The sequence below is a fragment of the Xenopus laevis genome, chromosome 6L (assembly GCF_017654675.1).
Source record: "Xenopus laevis strain J_2021 chromosome 6L, Xenopus_laevis_v10.1, whole genome shotgun sequence".
NCBI lineage: Eukaryota > Metazoa > Chordata > Amphibia > Anura > Pipidae > Xenopus > Xenopus laevis.
This window is the reverse complement of record NC_054381.1, coordinates 1,780,478-1,800,116: the sequence shown is the minus strand read 5'-3', so window position 1 is coordinate 1,800,116 and position 19,639 is coordinate 1,780,478. Positions and strand designations below refer to the sequence as shown.

General features: G+C 41.0%; 2 protein-coding genes and 1 long non-coding RNA gene across 3 annotated transcripts; 2 read left to right on the top strand and 1 right to left on the bottom strand.

Annotated features, from left to right (window-relative positions):
* Positions 1–229: 229 nt before the first annotated feature.
* LOC108704622 lies at positions 230–2,578 on the bottom strand. Its single transcript, XM_018241252.2, has one exon. The coding sequence runs from the start codon at positions 2,515–2,517 to the stop codon at positions 628–630; it is 1,890 nt and encodes a 629-aa protein (XP_018096741.1). The 5' UTR covers positions 2,518–2,578; the 3' UTR covers positions 230–627.
* Positions 2,579–7,523: 4,945 nt separating this feature from the next.
* On the top strand, positions 7,524–16,628 carry LOC121394793. The gene is made up of 2 exons (XR_005962017.1): positions 7,524–8,571; positions 16,457–16,628. It is a non-coding gene; the product is annotated as an uncharacterized LOC121394793 (long non-coding RNA).
* On the top strand, positions 13,537–16,628 carry LOC121394791 (E3 ubiquitin-protein ligase TRIM7-like). The gene has a single exon (XM_041566824.1). The coding sequence runs from the start codon at positions 13,886–13,888 to the stop codon at positions 15,674–15,676; it is 1,791 nt and encodes a 596-aa protein (XP_041422758.1). The 5' UTR covers positions 13,537–13,885; the 3' UTR covers positions 15,677–16,628.
* Positions 16,629–19,639: the final 3,011 nt, after the last annotated feature.

Sequence of the window (19,639 nt, the reverse complement as noted above, 5' to 3'; positions counted from 1 at the left end):
AGTATTCTATAGAATGGCTTATTCTAATCAACTTTTCAATTGGTCTTCATTTTTTTCTTTTATTAATTTGCCTTATATTTTAATAACTGAGCATTGCTCTTTGTTGGCTTGTTATTGACAAAACTTGTAGTTTATCTTTAACTCACCAAAGATTAATCAGTTATCCAAATCTGTTCATTTAGGAATCTCATTTATAACAAATTTAATAACATTTGTACAGAAGACAGCATTATGTTTTCATCTATTTTTAATATTGTGATAACTTTATACAATCAATCAATGTTTTAACCAAATAGAAGGTATTTTAATACTTCTTTCAGTTTGCATAATGATATGCTTTATAAAGAGTATAAGACTTGATTTAATTGTCATCCATTAAACAGACCTATCTGAGTTATTAGGGCTCATTTACATCAAAAAGTCCAATAAGCAACATGCAAATTCTGATCATGGCCCATAGATATCCAGAAATGGCTTCATACTTTCCATAACCTGCCTAATTTTGTAAAATGGACTGTGGTTTGGAGGTGGCATGGAGGGTGTGGACACAAAACAGACAGACAAAAATATTTTATGTGTAGATATGTGATTTAACCTTCTAAAACTACAGTGGGCATTGTTCTAACCCTAACAAATGATTCTCACCCAGGCACCATCACCATAAAGATAGAATGCAACATGAAGGGGCTCAGTGAATGTGGCAGTGAAGGTGTGTAAGTGTCTGATTGGCTCACTCAGCTCATAAAAGGACAGACGTCCGGCCTCATAGTCCAATGAGATCCTGATTCTCCTGCAGGAAGGGACGTGGGGTAAATCTGTGTCTTTACTGTCATGTCTCACTGAATATCTGTTATTATTCTTCCCTCTGTACAAACCCCAGGACTTATTATTATCCCCAATACAGGACTGATCCCCTCTCCTCTCTATACTGGGATAGGCCACCCCTACCCTCCACTCCCCTGATTCACTGACCTCCACTTCCCAGTAATGTCGCCCTGAGGGGAAACTCCTGCTGCTTAAAGTTTGAGTATAATCCTGAAATCTCTCTGGGGATTGTGGGTAATGTAGTTCTGTTAGTGAGTAGGAAGCAGATTTCCTGTCCCCTGATACAGATAAGTAATTATGAGCCGTGTTTATATCCAGTAACAGGTCTGTAGCCTCCTGCCCATAAATCCTTCCCTTTACCCCAGTCACAATGGCAGCTAAGCCTGTGAGTAATGTCTCTGAGATCAGATCCACATCCAGATCCCCTACAGCAGGGACCTTTATATCATGTCTCTCTCTGCCCCCCTCATTATCTGCCCCCTCAGTATCATCCTCCTCTTTATTATCTGCCCATTCATTATCATAATAATCCCTTTCAGTATCAAAATCTTCTTCATTATCTGCCCATTCATTATCACAATAATCCTGCTCAGTATCATAATCTTCTAGATTATCTGGCCATTCATTATCACAATAATCCTGCTCAGTATCATAATCTTCTTGATTATCTGCCCATTCATTATCACAATAATCCTGCTCAGTATCATAATCTTCTTGATTATCTGCCCATTCATTATCACAATAATCCTTCTCAGTATCATAATCTTCTTCATTATCTGCCCCCTCAGCCCTACAAAAGGCATGTGATTCCCGTTCCTGTAGGACAGTGAGTGGATCTGCCATGTTGCACAGCTCCTCAATGTGACGGATCTTCCTGGACAGCTCGTCCTTCTTTATTTCCAGCTGCTCCATCAGATCAGTGAGTGTGAGTGAGAGCTTCTCTTTCTGGCTGGAGATGTCACTCAGGAGTCGCTTCTCTAGGGCTTCCAGCTGTTCCCTGATGTCTCTAACCAGGGCAGTGACTCTCTCTGTCTCACCGGCTGCTTTTTCTGCCACTTCTCTCCTGCGCTCCTGCAGTCTCTGGGCTCCTCTCTCAGTCTCCTCTCTCTCTGGCCTCAGTTTCTCCACAACTTTCCTCAGTGTCTCTTTCTTCTTCTCAGAGGCCTCACTCAGCAGCTCCACCCTGTGGCCCCTGTGCTCTCCGGCCAGACTGCAGGACACACAGACACAGGTCTCGCAGCAGTAATACTCCAGGATCCGCTTGTGTACAGAACATTTTCTCTCCATGAAGGAATCAGTGGGTTGGGTCAGTACATGTTCTGCTGACTTGCTGTGCATCCTCAGGTGGGTCTCACACATAGAAGCTTCACAGTGCAGACAGGATTTAACAGCAGGTACAGGAGAGAGGACACAGTAGGTGCAGGGAATCCCAGTGTCCCCCGGCTCGGGCTGAGCAGAAAGGAATCGCTCTGCTATGTTCCCCAGAGTTCTGTTCCTGGGCAGGGCAGGGCGCTCCTTAAACTCCTGTCTGCATTCAGGGCAGGAATAAGCCCCAGATCCCTCCTGGGTGTCCAGCACCCTCCCAATACAGCCCCGGCAGAAGTTATGGGCACACGGCAGGGATACAGGATCAGTATAAATGCTCAGGCAGATGGAGCAGCTCAGCTCGTCTCTCAGATCAGCAGCCGCCATCACTGAGAGCAGGAACAGCAACTGAACAAGAAACGAAACTGAATGTTCTCTCTTTAGTTTCAGACAAATAGGACTTTGGACTCCTGTGTAGTAACCCTCTCAGTTCTGGAGACAGTGTGGATCAGGCTCAGAAAATGTTGTAGCTATGAGGAGACAAAACACTAATGGGCCTATGTAATAAAAGGTACTACATTTTCCCAGGAGCAGTAACCCGTAGCAGGTACTGGTCACCCGTTTAAAAATGCTATGGGTTACTGCTCCTGGGCAAACTTAGTGACTTTTATTACACATGGGGTAAATATCTAAATAAATATAAATGTGAGAAAAGGGGAAGGGAATTGGGAACATCAGATAAAGTGTGATCACAGCACTACTGATGACTGAATGGTGACTGAGTGATATTGACAGCTGTATATAAGTCACTGCTGTAAAACTATATATTTTTATTAAATTCTCTCTTGTTCTCCAGGGTTGGGCTAACAGGTGACTATAGAATTATTGCAGGATCTCAGCACTGGGCCAGAGAGTTATTCTGTGCTGCCTGTAAGATCTTTTTATCTGTCAGTAACATAATGTAACACCCCCTGCATGTCTCCTGCACATACTGACGTCACTTACAACCCTACAGGCTGCTCACCTGGCCAAATGGTTAAGGTATCGAGCCAGAAACCCAGCAATACCTGACACTAACACACCTGGTCACAGAGACTTCCTTTTAAACATGTTAAAACAGCGCCATCTATTGAACTGGTAGTAACAAAGTAACAACAACTGGTAACATATAAAGTGTACTTGTATCCATTTTAAATGCAGCCACTTGACAGAAAGCTATTCAGCTTTTCCTCAATATTATGCGCATGTAAAAATGCAATACAACAATAAAAAAATACTATAAAACCCAAAATGATGCATTTTAAAAAATCGTATGAAGATCATACTCTCTATTTAGGCCATTAGACGTGAGGGTTTCCAGGCGATGAATCCAAGAGGCTTCCTTCTTGAGTAGCCTTTTCGCTCTGTCACCCCCCCCCCCCGCCGTAATGGGGGAACATGATCCACCACTAGAAATTTAAGCTGGTGTACCCCATGTCCCCTCTCCATGAAATGGCCCGAAACAGCTTGATCAGCCTTTTTGGTTTTTATTGCAGACTTGTGCTCCCTAATTCTGTCTCTGACCTGGCGAGTGGTCTGCCCTATATAAAGTAGCCCACATGGATATTTAATTACATAAACTACAAACATAGTGAGACAGGTGTAATAGCCATTACTGATCAATTTTGATCCTATCATTTTTATTCTGGGTCAGGAAAAATAAAATCTTTGCCAGGCAGAATAATAGGAGGTGTTCCTGTTTTTATACTCATGATATTACTATATATAAATATAATACAAATTGCACGATGTTATCTGTTGTGTCCTTACTATATATTACCCTGTGGAGATGTGTAGTTCAACATGCAGCTGACCTTCCCACACTCCAATAAAGAGACAGAGAGTGAGTCTGTAGATTTTACTGGATGTTACACAGGTAAGAGAGAGGTTAAATTGTAACAACTCCACTCACTTCCTCTCTCAGGGAGAAATCACTTCCTGATTGTCGTTCCCCACCCTCAGGGGCAGCCTCTCACTGGGATTGGCCAGTTGGGCAGGGATGACAGTTGCAGGTACAAGGTAAAAACGACATTTTGTTTGAGTTCAGGGATCAGTTGATGTCACTCTGATAAACATCACAGGCTGTGCATTCAGTATAGAAGGGTCAGGCAGATGTGGGAGGAGCTATTCAGTGATGTAAGATTGACCAGATCTGTGAATCTGATGGGTTTCCCGGCTTTGTGACTTAACTTGCTGCACCACACCTGGTATGTCTGTTTTTAGGGAGCGATGGTGGGGAAAGGCAAAAGAACTGCAGTTAACAGAATGGGCTAGAAAAGGGGAAAAGTGAAATGTGAATAAAATAAAGGAAACATGAGGGAATACTAAACTAAGCTTAAAATTCTATAATGTTATGAAACTGGGGAGAAAAGAATGCTGGCTGTCAATCAATACTATGACTATTTCCTGTGGGAGACTGAAGAGACACGCCCAGTCCTTATTTCCGTCTTGACTGAGACACGAGAGGATCTCTCTGCAGCTCTAATTTAATGATGTTGTTTTGAAAGGAAAATGCTTTTTAAAGGAATTGTTCAGTATAAAAATAAAAACTGGGTAAATAGACAGGCTGTGCAAAATAAAAAATGTTTCTAATATAGTTAGTTAGGCAAAAATGTAATATATAAAGGCTGGAGTGAGTGGATGTGTAACATAATAGCCAGAACACTACTTCCTGCTTCCTATAAAACAAAGAATAACTTATAAACTCCTCCTCCTCATAACCTTCCCTTCATTCCTCTGCACCTCACTACATCTCATCTCTTGTCTCTCTATATGTTCCTGCCCGAAACCTCCGCTCCTCTCAGAGCAACCGCTTGGTTGTACCCCCCACTACTACTGCTGTTTCCCGTATCAAACCCTTCTCTCTTGCGACTCCTTATATTTGGAATGTCATTCCTGAATCTCTCAGGAGAGAATCCTCCTTCAATGTTTTTATATCAAAACTCAAAGACTCCCTCTGGGAGCACCTGGATAACAGCTGAACTGGCACTTATATAACAGTGTAACAAACTGTAACTCACAGCACCTTAATACCCCTCTGAATTGTGTCTGTATGTTACCCTCCCATTTAGACTGTAAGCTCTACGGGGTAGGATCCTCTAGCCTTTTGTTTCCTTGACACTGAGCACTTAATCTGTAGTGTAATTATATTTTATATTTATGTGAATTGTATTTCTAATAATGCACTTATTGTTACTTTTTATTTCAATGACCCCTTGTTTGTTACTACTAATTTATTGTTTTGCTGTACAGTGCTTTGCCCTCAAGGAGCACTTTACAAATAAAAATATACATATATACATACATACAGACATACATACATATATACATACCTCACTTGGATATGTTTTGGTGGCAAGACCTAAGGGCCATTCATTTCTTTGTGACTGACAGCCTTTCACAAGAACAACATCCCCAGATCTGAGGTTGAGTCTGGCAGTTTTACCATTTGTTTTGTAGTTGTAAAGTAGAGATGTTCTTATGAATGGTATCCCAAACCCAGAACAAACCCCAAGGTCCTCCTGGCCTTCAGCTCAAGCTTCCACCTATAACAACCACCTTTCGGTTTGGGAAAGATGCCGCCAGGACCAGGGAGAGAGTTCTGGTCAGACAAGGGAACCAATTGTTTACAGGAAGAACAGGGAACAAGGAGTGAGGTTGAGGGAAAGGCTGAGTCTCTGTCAGTGCAGAACCCCCTAGGCAACAAGTAGAAGTGATCTTACTTATAAATCTTACAAATTCTTTTTTTCCTTTGCATTGCCCTTTACTACTTGTTTACTGCCCCAAAAAAAGTTTTGTTTGCAGCGATGCTGGTGAATCTAGTCTTCTGATCACCAATTTCATTCCAATAATTGTTCTTTTATTGCTTTGGCTGAGTTTATTGCAGTTTAGTGATTTTATTCTGGATTGATCCTTTGCACTGTTGTTTGTTTGTTTAGTGCCTCCAAAAAGTTCCTTTTGCAGTGACACCAGTGAACTAAAGACTCTGATCACATATTTCAATTCAGTCATTTTTTTTTATTGCTTTGGCTGATTTTATTGCATTTTTGAGAAGTTATGCCATTTTGGGCACATGCAAATGTGTTTTCTTTTACTATACATTTAAAATTGTCATGACCCCAGAGCCCATCAGGTCTAATTATTACATTTTAGTTATGATCCCACAAGTTGAGGGGTAGTATTGACACCACTGATAACCAACCATTCCCAATTCGACTACCTAATTTTTTAGGCTGATGCATCTATGGCACCAGTTGTGTACCGAATTTGTCATGAGAGTGGTCCATGCATTGAATGACCTGCTGTGGTATCTGAATTAACCAATAAATTGCACTAGGTAATTACCCATGGGTCTCAGTTGGGTATGGGATGGCTAGACAGGCCTGCCAAGGACCCTCCACAATATACCTCCACGTGTGCTTCCAAACTCAGTTCTCCTACAATGCCATTTTGGCTAAGTGGGAGACTAGCTTGAAGGAATGTGGCTAGCTCTCCCACTCTGTGCACACTATGTTGAGTGTTATAGTTCTGCAAGAACTCTTGTTGGGCATTAAAAGAGACTACATTTTATAAACTTTGCTTTACGGGCTATACGAGTTACTTGATGCTGTATGAGGGAAAGGACTCTAATTTGGACCCCCCTGATTCTCCCCTTGCTTTGTCTGTCAGTGGTAAAATTGTCTGGGAGCTCAGAACTCCAATACTGGGCTGAGGTTACCACTTATATGTGGATAACTGTGACACAAGCACCCCCTTATTCAGAGCCCTACATTCTTTGGACACCCCAGTCTGTGGCACCATTAACTGTAACATCAAAGGACTGCCCAGGGAATTGCTGAATAAGAAACTGAAACATGGAGAAGTACATGATCTAAGAAGTGATGAGCTCCTGGTGTTAAGATTTACAGAAACGAAAACATTTTATGCTTACTACTAAGCACAATGAGAGTGTAATTGTCCAACACAGAAGTGACAAAACCACTCTGTAGTAAAGAAAATAGTAGCAAATGGGTGGTGAACATAAAACAGACCAAATCCAAATATTACCACCACAAAAACCAGGGCCTGGTATAAAAAAAACAGCAATTTATATTATCCAAATAGCCCTTTGTAAATCTTATATCCTTTACAAAGTGGCAGTACCAGACCTGAGATTGTCTTATTATAATTATCTGCTGCAGTTGTTCCCTGCCCTATTATTTGGAGATGTAGAGGAGGTTCCAGACATGCCTGACAATGACAATGTTGCTGAATGGTGGGTAAGTATTTCATTTCCTAAATTCCACCAACTCCTAATAAAAGATGTGCCCAGATAGCTTGTAAGGTTTGCTGTTCCAAGGGTGTTAGATGAGATGTTTGATATTATTATCCCAAGTGTCCTAACAAGCCTGCTTTATGTTTCCAGCCATGTTCTGAGGTGTATTATACTGTGATACACTATGAGAGGACATGGATTCAGTGTTGTGTTGGTAAGTTATTGCTCTCTGGGTTTTTTGATGGTATGAGAATATATTATGTCTGTATAGAGGACTTGTCATTCCCTAGGGTTTATGTACAAGGTTGTAGTAACTGGCTATGTCTGTTGACAAAGTGAAGTCGTTTTTTGAGTTGTGATTGGGCAGTTGTTTTTTTAGGTACAAGCCCCAATTAAGATCTAATATTCTGGCAGGTTCCTACTTCACTTATAATTAGGTTATATATATATGTACTGAAAAAAGTTTGATAGGGTGTGTCATATAATTGGCAAAAGATGTTTCTGTATAGTAGGGATCTCTGGATTTATGGTGTAGGACTTGGCACAGGGTGAGCACTTTTATGTGCAGGGTGGCAGAAAAATATAATTTTATGTTGGTAGACTGAGGTTGTTTAGGTTTGTTCTTAGTCTAGGCATTCAGCTTTTGTGTTTCAGCTGTTGTGAAGTCCTTCAGTTCACTTGCACACTCAAAGTTTTTGAGTGCAGGTGGCAGAAACATTATAGTCAACTTTATTCTTGGTATAGTCATTCAGATTTTATTTTTTTCTGAAAAGTTGTGGTTGAACTTTTTATGACTGTTGCTGATGAGCCAATCTATATTTGTGGCACCTAAAAACTTCTTTGGACACTTGCATGATTTATGGGCCAAATGTACTACTGACCAACCAAAAATATTGTCTGTAACAGCACAGGACAGATGGAACTAAAATGAAAGACTCTTATGGGTTTAAGTTGGGGTTATAGTACCTAGAAGCACTGTGCAGATCCAGAGAGCAGTCCCACAATTGTCCAGGAGAATTCTCTGGGAGAGATCTAACTTCGTATCTTTTTTTCCTGTTATTTCAGACCAATGTTCTGGCTTCTGCGGGGGACTACTGTCATATTTCTCCATGTAGAAAAGCAAGAATGGTGTCACTGAATAGATGAAGGTGTGTATTTACAAGAAAGTTATAATTTGTGAGGAAAGAGGCAATTAAGGCTGAAAAGCTTTGAGAAATGTACATAGATTTCAGCCCCAATATTATACACATTATCCCTATTTTGGGATGTCTATAGTAATAAGTCAAATCAAGTGGACTTACTGTATCTTCTTTTTGCTTGGAGATGTTTCCAACTGGATTTCTCAATTCTCAATTCAAGGAAAAAGAAAAACAGCAAGTCCAGTTAATTTGACTCAATACTGTAGATACACCATGACTTGGATGAATGAGATCCTTCACAGACCCATTTTGGGATGTTTGGTGGCGACCAGACCCAGACTGTCCATCTGTGAATTCAGGCAAATGCCTGTTGGGCCGCTGTAAATGGGCCACTCGGGCCTCTCTGCACAGCCTGCTGTCCCAATATTGTCGATTTAATGCGACTGCTGTTGCTGATAATCACCACTAGATCTCACCACTATTTCTCAAGTGACTCAAATTTTAGAAGTTTCCACTGTAGACCAATGATATATATATATATATATATATATATATATAAAGAGCAAAAAAAGCCAGCACAGCTCGTTTAAAAAGTCTTGTTGCCTGGGTGCTAACAGCAAAATAGTAATGTATATCTGGAAACAGGCGAGCACACACAGGTCTTAATTGAAAAACAAAAGGTGTTTATTAAACAAAAAACTTAGTTTTTTGTTTAATAAACACCTTTTGTTTTTCAATTAAGACCTGTGTGTGCTCGCCTGTTTCCAGATATATATATATATATATATATATATATATATATATATATATATATATATATATATATATATATATATATATATATTTTGAAAGCCCTGACCACCAATGTTTTTTTTTTTACTTGGGGGTCTGGCAGGTCTGGATTGAGAATTAAAATAGGCCTGGCATTTCAGGTACACAGAGGCCCAATTAGCCCACACAGATGCCCAAACAGCCCCCACCAGCCCACTAAATACTGACTTTCTATGGCACCTTATAGCAGCCCCTCTGGCATTTGCCACAACCCACAGATTGCCAGTCCGGGCCTGGGCTAGTTTTTTTAGCTTGTCACCACATTACTTTTATATATAACTTTTTATTGGAGGCCCTGACCACCTTTTTTCCCTCTCATTCTATTGGGGGGGGGGGGGGGGCGGGGGGGGGGCAGGGGGGGCCCTGACCACCAATGTTATCTTTTTAGCTTGTGTAGGAGCTTAGTGACCAATGTCACACATTATAAAGGTATGGGACCTATTATTGAGAATGCTCAAGACTTGGGGTTTTCCAGATAATGGATCTTTCCAAAATTTGGATCTTCATACTTTGTCTACTAGAAAATCATATAAATATTAAATAAACCCAATAGGCTGGTTTTATTTCCAAAAAGGATTAATTATATCTTAGTTGGGATCAAGTACAAGTTACTGTTTTATTATGACACAGAAAAAGGAAATCATTTTAAACATTTGGATTGTTTGATTATAATGGAGTCTATGGCAGATGGTCTTTCTGTAATGTGGAGCTTTCTGGCTAATGGGTTTCCAGATAACCAATCCCATACCTGAAGTGGGCTGCTTTGGTTTATTTTTGCCAGGGCTGCTTTTTTCTCCCAGTCCAGCCTTGGTGGCTGCAACTCTATGTGTATCCATATATATTGGCTATCATTTTATTCAGGGGGACTTGCAGATTGATATGTAACGTTTTTGTTAGTTACCACGGACACTTGGGGAGAAATTAAATATTTCCAGTTTTTCCTTTATTTCAGACCAAAGTTTTGATTTGTACAAAGGAAAGTGGCCACAATTCTCCATGTAGAAAAGCAAGAATAGTATCTTTGAATAGTACTTTTGGGAAATATATGGTTTGTGGGGTTTATTTCACAGGTAGGGGGTGTTTAGACTGAAAAACTGCAAGTATTAAACATAGAGCACAGCCCCCAGATTTTTTACTGTAATTGCCCTTATGGCCACATATGGGGTTTCACTTTATTAAGAAGAAGTTTATTTTTCAAATTTGCTGTGGTTTGACATTTTTTATTAAAGCTAAATTTACATTTCATCTGAAAACTGAACTAAAAAGTTCCTGATGCTCTGATAAAATGTACTTTACATTTGAGTGAAAACTACAGCACCCCTGGAAAGCTGAAGGTCCTTAGTTTCTAAAAATCCCAAACTTGAGGGGATATTTTAGATTTACAGAGTTATACTGTATCATCTGGTGTTAAATTCTATAAAATTCTGCTATAGTTTGGGGGTGACTCCTGGATAAGAAAAGTGGGTTACTGATACATATTTGATTGGACTTTGTAGTATCAGGGCTTTTACTAACAACAAAAAATGTATGTAATGTTATCTTTTATGGGGTGCCATTTGTCCCAAATACATTCTGTATACAAAACTATCCCTAATACACAGAATGAATGTCTCTCATGTTATATAAGTATTTGTGACCAGACACAGAGAAAAAAAATATACAAAAGACTTATTTCTATTAAAGAATGAGAACAAAATCTGGTTAGTGCACAAAAGGATGTCATTATATCACAAACTCCATTCTGTACATTTAACAATCAATCTGTCTCACAAATGTATAACCTCCATGTAACGGACGCACTTATGTGCAAAGTTACTTACAGAATGAATTATGTAAAAACAAAGTTGGACATAATATATAATAGTGTAAGTAACTAGTGCTTGTCAAGCTAGATTTGACTGACAAAATAGATATCTGTGACAGAAAGCAAGATTTTATAGTACAGGATTCATTCTTTCCACAAAATGACAGTTTTGTTTCACAAAACAGATAAAATAACCATTCTGTGAAGCAACACTGTCAGTCACATTCCTGAACCAATAAGAACAAAGCTTATTGCCATATACAAACAAGATGAGAAGTTCCAGCTCTGCTCCACATGCTGTATCATCCCTAAGGCAAAGTATGTGGCCTGATATAGAGGTGCCTCTAATGTCCCCTGTGCTGCATAGTAATAAACATGAACAAACATTTCCTAAAAGAGCTGCTGTTAAACACTACACGTTCATAAATGGACGTTTTTACAAATGGCTGAGAAATATAATGCTGCACTTATAATGATTGTAGAGAAAGAAAAGTATGCAAAACTTATATAAATATGATCATTTTAGGTGATATGGCTATTCTTATTGTAGTAACCTGCTTGTGTGGCCATTTTGGTAAAGGGCATTCCTGCTGTTTTGCCATTATCTTATGACTCACTCCTGTTCCTCTTCCTGTCTAAGCTGAGAGCAATAATGGGACAGGCCACACCCACCTGCCATCTTCTATTAAATGTACCAGAAGTTACTGTGCTTGTCTGGCTGCTTATAAGTTATAAGTTTTGTATATGATAGTTAGAGTCCACTGTCTCCTCCTAGCTGTAATCTTGCACCAATTAGCTTGTAGTTGTCTCTTAATAATGTGCTTAGCTGTAGTTCAACTACTACATAATAGCTTTAGCCAGAGACTTGGGACTGATCATGTGCACACATACCTCCCAACTGTCCCTTTTTCAGACGGATAGACAGTCCCTCTTTTGACAGCTCAACCTGAGGTCCCTCATTTGTACTGGAAAGTCCCTCTTTTCTCTGCACTGAACAGCCAGAAAAAGAAACAAAGTTTCTCACTTAATTGGCTTTTGGCGGAGAGGCCAGTACAGCTAACAGGTGCAAATAAGATACTTTGTAACAATTTTGAGATAAGAAAATAAGTGATGTTAACAGTTTAGATAAGGAGAAATATTTTCACATTTTTATAACCTGCCAAACTTTGTAAAATGAACATGGTAATTAGGGGGTGCGGCCACAACATGGGTGTGGTTAAAAAAATTGCTGGAATTGAGGAACAGGAGTGAGTCATAAGATAATGGCAAAACAGCAGGAATGCCCTTAACCAAAATGGCCACACAAACAGGTTACTAGAATAAGAATAGCCATATCACCTAAAATGATCATATTTATATAAGTGTAGCACTATAGTAAACTGACTTGTGCTAGGGCCGTTTACTCTACTTTCCTTGGTGGGCTGAGAACACCGATGAGCTCTCTTTCTCAGGGGTAAGCCCTCGCAGCGGCCCCAAATACAGAATGTATTTGGGACAAACGGCACCCCATATCTTTTATACGTAACAAACTAAAAATATACATAAATATTATTTTTTTTTTTTTTTTACAGATTTCACCCAAAATACACATATCTCCAGGAAAATTGCAAAATTCCACTTGTATGTCCGAATTGTAATGAAAAAAACCAATATACAATTTCCCTAGTTTCATGGAGGCTTTCCTACAAAAAACCTTGTTAAACTGAACGAGTACAAAATGCTTAAAAAAAGTCTGTCACTAGGTGCAAATGAAATTTGTGTGGCACTTACAGGGTTAAAGAAATGAACTGAATGTTGGCAGATAATAAAGACATGACTGATACACACGTGCCATTATACAATGTGACACAGATATTCCTGAAGCTGAAAAGTCATTTCTCCTCCCAGAATAAAATACTGACTGTCAGGTTTGGGCAGAACAAAGACAAACAAAGACAAAGACAAACAACTTCCTTATCTCACTGACATTTTTAAAACTCACTAAGGGTAAGGGCACACGTGAAGATTCTGGGAGATTTAGTTACCCGGCGACTAAAGTCGCCCGAAGTTGCCACAGGAGGAAATTTTTGGCGACTTCGGAAGTGCCTTCCCTCAGGTGATTTTCATTCTAGCTGACAGAAGGCAGGGGAAAGCAGTTTGGAAAGTTGCCCCATGGAAAAGGTGATTTTTTTTCCAGGTGACTGAATCTCCCCGAATCTTCACATGTGCCATTACCCTTAGATTTTCTTTTTACTTTTCTCAGTCTTCTATGTTGTACTGTATTTCCCACCTACGTTTTTTCCTTTTCATATCATTGAAGAAAAGATAACTCTCTGGCCCAGTGCTGAGATTTTTCAACAATTCTATAGTCACTTGTTAGCCCAACCCTGGAGAACAAATAGGAATTTAACTTTTCCTGACTTAAAAATCAAAATGTAATCTCTTAAAGTTCCCAGGAGAAGCTTTTTGCTGCCATTGTAATCACCTTTCCTCATGTCTGTACCCCTGCTACCAACATCACTCAGTCACCATTGAGCTGTCAGTGCTGAGAGTTGTAGTTGCAGTGTAGCTGTATGGACACTGGTTACTCACTGTATTACATCCCCTGACTGACTGCATTGCTGGGGGAGTCACTACCAACCAACTCTGCCAATTTACCTGCAACTTGTTTGTTTCTTTCCAGGGAGGATTAAGATCACACTAGTTATTATGAGTGGAGCTGCCATACTCCCTCCTCTCACTCACCTCTTTTACTCACTGTTACAGAGTTTCTGTCTAACGATACAAATATTTCTGAGCCTGATCCTCACTGTATCCAGAACTGAGAGGGTTAACTCCCAGGAGTACAAAGTGCTGTTTGTCTTTGATAAAAGGGAAAGTTCAGTTTCGTTTCTTGTTCAGTTGCTGTTCCTGCTCTCAGTGATGGCGGCTGCTGATCTGAGAGACGAGCTGAGCTGCTCCATCTGCCTGAGCATTTATACTGATCCTGTATCCCTGCCGTGTTCCCATAACTTCTGCCGGGGCTGTATTGGGAGGGTGCTGGGCACCCAGGAGGGATCTGGGCCTTATTCCTGCCCTGAATGCAGACAGGAGTTTAAGGAGCGCCCTGCCCTGCCCAGGAACAGAACTCTGGGGAACATAGCAGAGAGATTCCGTCCGACTGAAACAGAGCCGGGGGAGACTGGGATCTTCTGTACCTACTGTGTCCTCTCTCTTGTACCTGCTGTTAAATCCTGTCTGCACTGTGAAGCTTCTCTGTGTGAGACCCACCTGAGGATGCACAGCAAGTCAGCAGAACATGTACTGACCCAACCCACTGATTCCTTCATGGAGAGAAAATGTTCTGTACATCACAAGGTTCTGGAGTATTACTGCTGTGAGGAGTCTGTCTGTGTCTGTGTGTCCTGCTGTCTGGCCGGAGAGCACAGGGGCCACAGGGTGGAGCTGCTGAGTGAGGCCTCTGAGAAGAAGAAAGAGACACTGAGGAAAGTTGTGGAGAAACTGAGGCCAGAGAGAGAGGAGACTGAGAGAGGAGCCCAGAGACTGCAGGAGCGCAGGAGAGAAGTGGCAGAAAAAGCAGCCGGTGAGACAGAGAGAGTCACTGCCCTGTTTAGAGACATCAGGGAACAGCTGGAAGCCCTAGAGAAGCGACTCCTGAGTGACATCTCCAGCCAGAAAGAGAAGCTCTCACTCACACTCACTGATCTGATGGAGCAGCTGGAAATAAAGAAGGACGAGCTGTCCAGGAAGATCCGTCACATTGAGGAGCTGTGCAACATGGCAGATCCACTCACTGTCCTACAGGAACGGGAATCACATGGAGCTGCAGATAATGAGGGGGGCAGAGAGAGACATGATATAAAGGTCCCTGCTGTAGGGGATCTGGATGTGGATCTGATCTCAGAGACATTACTCACAGGCTTAGCTGCCATTGGGACTGGGGTAAAGGGAAGGATCTATGGGCAGGAGGCTACAGACCTGTTACTGGATATAAACACGGCTCATAATAATGTATCTGTATCAGGGGACAGGAAATCTGCTTCCTACTCACTAACAAAACTACATTACCCACAATCCCCAGAGAGATTTCAGGATTATCCTCAGTCTTTAAGCAGCAGGAGTTTCCCCTCAGGGCGACATTACTGGGAAGTGGAGGTCAGTGAATCAGGGGGCTGGATGGTAGGGGTGGCCTATACCAGTATAGAGAGGAGAGGGGATCAGTCTGGTATTGGGAATAATAACAAGTCCTGGTGTTTGTACAGATGGTATAATAATAACAGATATTCAGTGGTACATAACAGTAAAAGGACAGATTTACCCCACGTCTCTTCCTGCAGGAGAATCAGGATCTCATTGGACTATGAGGCTGGACGTCTGTCCTTTTATGAGCTGAGTGAGCCAATCAGACACTTACACACCTTCACTGTCACATTCACTGAGCCCCTTCATGTTGCATTCTGGGTAAAGGGGATTAATTCCTGGGTGAGAATCATTAGTTAGGACACTGCCCACTGAGGTTTTAGAAAGCAAAATCACATACATCCCCACATTTAAAAATGTAGAGAGACAAAAATATATCATCACATCACTATGCATTTTTCAAAATTATTAAGTTATGGAGCGTGTAAATACATTTCTGGGTATGTAAAGGTTATGCTTTATTTGTTATTACAGTTTTGTTAATGAAGGTGAAATTGCCCTGAAGGCTATGGGCACACAGGCTGTTGGCTCTGACTATTTTGTCTACTTGGACTGATCTTAGTTTGATCTCAGTTTGTGTCTGTGTGTGTCTGTCTGTGTGTGTGTGTGTATGTGTGTGTTTGTGTGACACAGGCTGATCAGATTGAAATCAATGGAGTGGGGGCAGGGAGCAAATCTACTTCTCTCAGCCTGCAAAAATACATAGAGAACAGCTGGAGCCTTCAGCCTGTGTGTCCATAGCCTTAAAGAAGCTGAACATCCAAGTTCCCCCACGAGACCTGCTTATTTTATCAGTTACAATTGTATCTCAGTGCAGGTGCTGAGTATTCTGGGCTCTATGCCAAAATCTTCTTATTTCATTAAGTTGGAGAAACTTTGTATATTTTTTGTACTTAAGTTTAAATGGAAATGTGGGAAATTTCTATAAGAATGTGAGACTGTGGGTTGAGACAGGTGAGATATAAAATCAGAGGATACATTATAACTCTTCCAGTAGAACTAAACCAATCAGTGCAGCCCTAATAAGTACTAGATTATAATTAACTGTTTTCCTCTCCTCCCAACAATTTATCTCATCAGGAATTATCTAGACTGGATGTGCTGACACCTCCAAAATGTACAACACAGTCACTGAGAAAGAGACTCCAAGAGGAATTAAATTGTCACACAGTCCCGATTCATTTGTGAAAAAAGTGCTTTTCTTAAATGTGATTTTTTAATTGAATGTGGAATAAAGTGAGTATTGATTATACTTTTTGTGTGAGGACAAGTTTCATTTACCATGTGACACACAACATATAATTGAACATTGAACACAAAGAACAATTCAGTGCTAAAAGCTCAATATTGAACCCAGTGAGTTTGATCATCGAGAGGATTGTTGAGACCAATTGAAGCTTAATTTTTATTTACTTGGATTAAAAACAAAATGAGGTCAATAATAGTTTTGTTGCCAAGAAGGATCTTGAAGTTAAGCCCCTCACTTTCTCAATGATGCTCCCTAATAAGTACATTTTACTTCTCTGGCCGCATATTATATATCAGTGCTGTGTATCACTCTGCTTGGGGTGGGTCAGTTATACAATATTCTGTGGGTATGGGGGGAGGGGCAGATTATATTAAAGCCAAGATGCCATATAAATCTGCACTGCTCTTATGTGAGGGGATTATCCCAAGATGTTACTGAAGTGATACACTGAACAAGATCAAGGTTGGGGTGGGAGGTGCGACACATATTCTTCCCCCCTTTTGTATCTCACATGGACAAACATTGTCATGAGCGGCCGTCCTCTTCCGCGACAAAGTCAAGATGGCGGCACCCGTAGCTACCACCTGGGTAGCGCGATGAAGTCACATGAGCCGGTGCCAAATTCAAAATAAAAGGACGCCCAGGACACCAATTCAATGTCCAATTATAGGTCTCATTTCCTGTAAGTACCTGGTGCTTTATTATTATATTGACTAATTCCTGGACTTCCACCCTTTCCTGTCTGCCTAATTGAACTCTTGCCTGGACTTTTACTACGATTGTTCCTGATCCCTATTTGTACTGCAAATTTGGGCTTAACCCCTAAGCTTCCTCCTTGGTCCTCGCTACTCCCACTGGGAGCTGAATGGCCCCCTGACAAACACAAGCCACTAAATGTCAAGAGCAATGGAGAGGTCCCTGCACCCCAACCCAGAGCACTGACACCTGCGCTATTTGTACAATGCCCCACCCAGTAGCCAAAGGGCAAAACAATGTCCATAAATGACCCCTATAATATTTATACTTCTTTATAGCACCAACATATACTGCAGCGCCGCACATAAGGGTCTGTGTAACTGATCTCACCATCATGTGTATAAATAAAATAGGTTGGGATTTTGGTGATTTCTGGCTGATATAAGGGATCTTCATATCAAGCATAATTTTTATCAGTCAGGTGGCACCCCTACTTTTCTGCAGCACAGATCAGATGGGGGTGTTGTTCTATTGCAATTCTATGGGAAAACTGGCAGTTGGCTGATACTGGTGAGAACTGGCACTGCAAATAATAATCAATAAACCTATTTATGAATAAATGTTACATTTCTGCCAGAATTGGATTTTAGTTTCCTGGGAAAGGCTAAAATTTATATCCTGTAATTAATATGATAGATAAAGGCAACACAATCCCTTTAATAAAATGTTTTCATATTTTTGTTAGTTATTAATAATAAAATGTGATAATGTTTTCCAGTGATGCCTCAGTGATGAATTCAGAGGAATATTCCTGAGCAAGTGAATTGTGTTGTTTGCAGGTGAATCAGTGAGTGTAGGTCAGGGACCAGCCAGTTGAGTTGCTCAGAGGGGTCCCAGAACAACTCAATCTGAACCCACAAAAGTGGTGGGGTGTGCACCCATATAAAACCAGAAGCTGGAAGCCGGCAGTATAATGTCATGGGTGGGAAGAGCAACCCACAAATGACGTGCTAAGATCAGTCTGACCCAAGGGTCCCTTGGGTATAAGGCCGGCCCACACATCACTAGGTCCCAGCTATTGCTGCTACTCACAGGCTTCTCATTCACCCAAATTATTTTATATCCATATTTACTAGTGAAGGTTCTGCCCATTGAAAAATCATGGCTTTTGTTCATATCACATTCCCATCAGTCTCTGTCCCAGTGAGCTTACACTCTAAGGTTTCTATCACATTGCTATCAGTCCCTGTCCCAGTGAGCGTACACTCTAAGGTTCCTATCACATTCTGTTGCTAATTTTATTGCTATGACCTCGTTATAAGGAAAGCAAAACTCAGAGATAAGGTTGTTTCAAATAGAATGATCTTTATTGAGTTTAACAAAGAACATAGAATGGTTTTGCTTTGGGAAAGCAGTCATGTGACACCGAAGGCTTTGCCATAGACACAGGGCTGGGCCATGGCGGCCAGGCGCCCTAGGCAACCTAGTCGGTCCGGCGCCTGCTAGCTGCACGATTGCATAAATTGGCACTTCCTGTGGGTGCGCATGCGCAAGCTCCTACTTTTGTGTGCATGCGCGAACCAACGCTCTTGCGCACGTATGTGTCTTTGCCGTTCGCTCACGTATGTGCCAATTGATGTTAGCGTGCATGCGCAGAAGCACAGCTGCGGGGCCAAATAGAAGCTTTTGGAGAGAGGCGACCGGACATGGGGTAGGTGTCAGAGAAGGTATGTGCCTGGCGCCCCCTAGCTTTTGCACCCTGGGCACGTGCCTACTCTGCCTACCCCTAGTTCCGGCCCTGCATAGACTCTCCTCTTCTCACAACTTCTATAGATTAAAATGGGAGTACTACACATACATACGTAATGTTGGAAGAGAACTGAATGTTCTTATCTACAGATATTTCAACAGAAAATAGTTTCCCGCTTACAACTGTCCCTCAGCAGTTCTTTATCAGTTAAAAGCAGAAACAGGGAGGAATCAGTAAATGTAGAAAACACTTGTGTACAAGGGGCCTCATCTCGTATCTGCTGACACTCTGAATTCTGTCAGTAACTTACAAAGTGGACTCTCATCACTGGGTGTCATTAATAAGAGAAATAATAAATGGGGGAACATCACCCCTCCCTTCCCTTTGGTTATTGCTGAGTCAGAATGATAGGGGCATTTGTTATTAGACTTTATTATTCTTACACTCTGACACATAACCATTTGTCCGTCATTGGAATAGGCTGTTCTCATATAAATGTGTTCATATAAAAATATATTATCATATCCTCTCTTGAAATGCAGAAATGCGTTTCATATTACCCTAGCAT

Bases quoted from the DNA above. Each gene is read 5' to 3' on its own strand.
- LOC108704622 (XM_018241252.2), bottom strand. From the start codon at position 2,517: ATGGCGGCTGCTGATCTGAGAGACGAGCTGAGCTGCTCCATCTGCCTG.
- LOC121394791 (XM_041566824.1), top strand. From the start codon at position 13,886: ATGAGTGGAGCTGCCATACTCCCTCCTCTCACTCACCTCTTTTACTCA.